We start from the raw sequence: 1,477 nt of genomic DNA on the forward strand, positions 1-1,477 counted from the left end.
CTTTCCCTTGTGTCACCAGGATCCAGAGGTGGGTGAGGGAGCCGTGACCCTTCAGTACCATGTGGGCAGCCAGTCTTTTTCTTCCACACTCCGGTTCTCACTGTCCCCATCAGCAGACGACAGGTGAGAGGGTAACACACTTGCCCACAAGGCAGAGTGGCATTGGCAAAGTCTGGAGGAGGGACAGCAGGTGTCCTTTGCTTGCATCCTTCCCACTGTAGACTGAGGTGGGAAGAGAATTCGGGCATCCAGTGCTCACCTCTTGTCTTCTCTCCCTTGACCTTGGGGGAGGACCTGGGTGACCACTGCCCCACTGCCCCCTCCTCTTTACTCCATGTGTCCCATGCCCCTCCCCAAGGGGGAACCAGGGGCTAACTCCCTGTCCCTGCAGGCTGCCTGTGCACCGCATGGCCATGATGCACCTGCTGTGGAAACTGGCCTGGGAGGAGACAAGCAGGGCAGAGAAGGACATCCAGCACAGCGCAGTTAAGTCCAGCCTTAGCCTGGGGGTCCCGTCCCCCTTCACATCGAGCGTGGCAGTACGAATGAATCAGAGGAATGCCTGGCACCGTGGTAAGGCCAGAAATGGTGGGGATAGGACTGGGAGCAGAATGCAAGACTTATTGGTCTGATGCCTCTGCACCACCTGCAGCTCCCTATCCTGTGGGCCTGAGCACGATTCAGCCTGTCTCTAATACCCATGAGCCTAACTCCCATCTCCCTGCTTCTCTCTCCAGATTCTTTGCATCCAGACTCCTCCATGTTGTTCACTCCCTCTTGCAATTTGGTTCCTTGCCAGCTGCTCTGGTTGCGTGGCTCCAGGCCTGTGTGGTTCAAGTCCACCAAATTTTGGATGGTCCAGAAATGCCAGTTCTGCCTTGAGACACTTGGTCGCAAAGCCCCTGACACTGGGACACTCACCCAGCTTTCAGCCTCCTGTAAAGGCAAGGAGAAACTTCTCAGCTTGGCAGTCTCAAAATGTGTTGGGCTAGGGTTGAATTCCCCTTTCAGCGTTTATCCTCTCGCCAGACTTCCTGGTTGTCGTTGCACTGGGGATGGATGGAGTGACAGACAAAGCAAACTCCTACATCTCAACTCTGGGGTGGAAAATCTGGGGTTGGTCATGTACCATGGGATGAATTCCTGGAAGGAAGAGGGGTGCAGGATAGTTGGAACATACTCAAAGATCTCTTCCTCCAAGCCCAGGAATGATGCATCCCAACAAAGAGGAAGGTGGGCAAAACCAGCAGGAGGCCTGCATGGATGGACAGGAAGATCCTGAACAAACTTAGGATCAAGAAAGAAGCCTATAGAGGGTGGAAGGAAGGACGGGTAACCTGGGAGGAATACAGAGAAATTACCCGAGAAGCCAGGGATCAGGTTAGGAAAGCCAAGGCCCTGACAGAATTAAATTTGGCCAGGGACGTCAAGGGCAACAAGAAATGGGGAAAAAAGGAAAACTAGGGAAAATGTGGGC

The 1,477-nt window shown here is 54.0% G+C and overlaps 1 protein-coding gene across 1 annotated transcript in view; it reads left to right on the forward strand.

Moving 5' to 3' along the window:
- The window catches only part of LOC104522989 (von Willebrand factor A domain-containing protein 5A), a gene marked incomplete at its 3' end in the record, with an annotated part of 5,619 nt that extends 4,681 nt beyond the window's left edge, over positions 1 to 938 (forward strand). The window contains 3 exon segments of the mRNA XM_029084335.1: positions 20 to 123; positions 392 to 573; positions 738 to 938. Coding sequence (XP_028940168.1) covers positions 20 to 123; positions 392 to 573; positions 738 to 938 — 487 coding nt within the window.
- Between the last annotated feature and the right edge of the window lie 539 nt (positions 939 to 1,477).

This window comes from Antrostomus carolinensis, unplaced genomic scaffold, assembly GCF_000700745.2.
Source record: "Antrostomus carolinensis isolate BGI_N321 unplaced genomic scaffold, ASM70074v2 scaffold24060, whole genome shotgun sequence".
Lineage (NCBI taxonomy): Eukaryota > Metazoa > Chordata > Aves > Caprimulgiformes > Caprimulgidae > Antrostomus > Antrostomus carolinensis.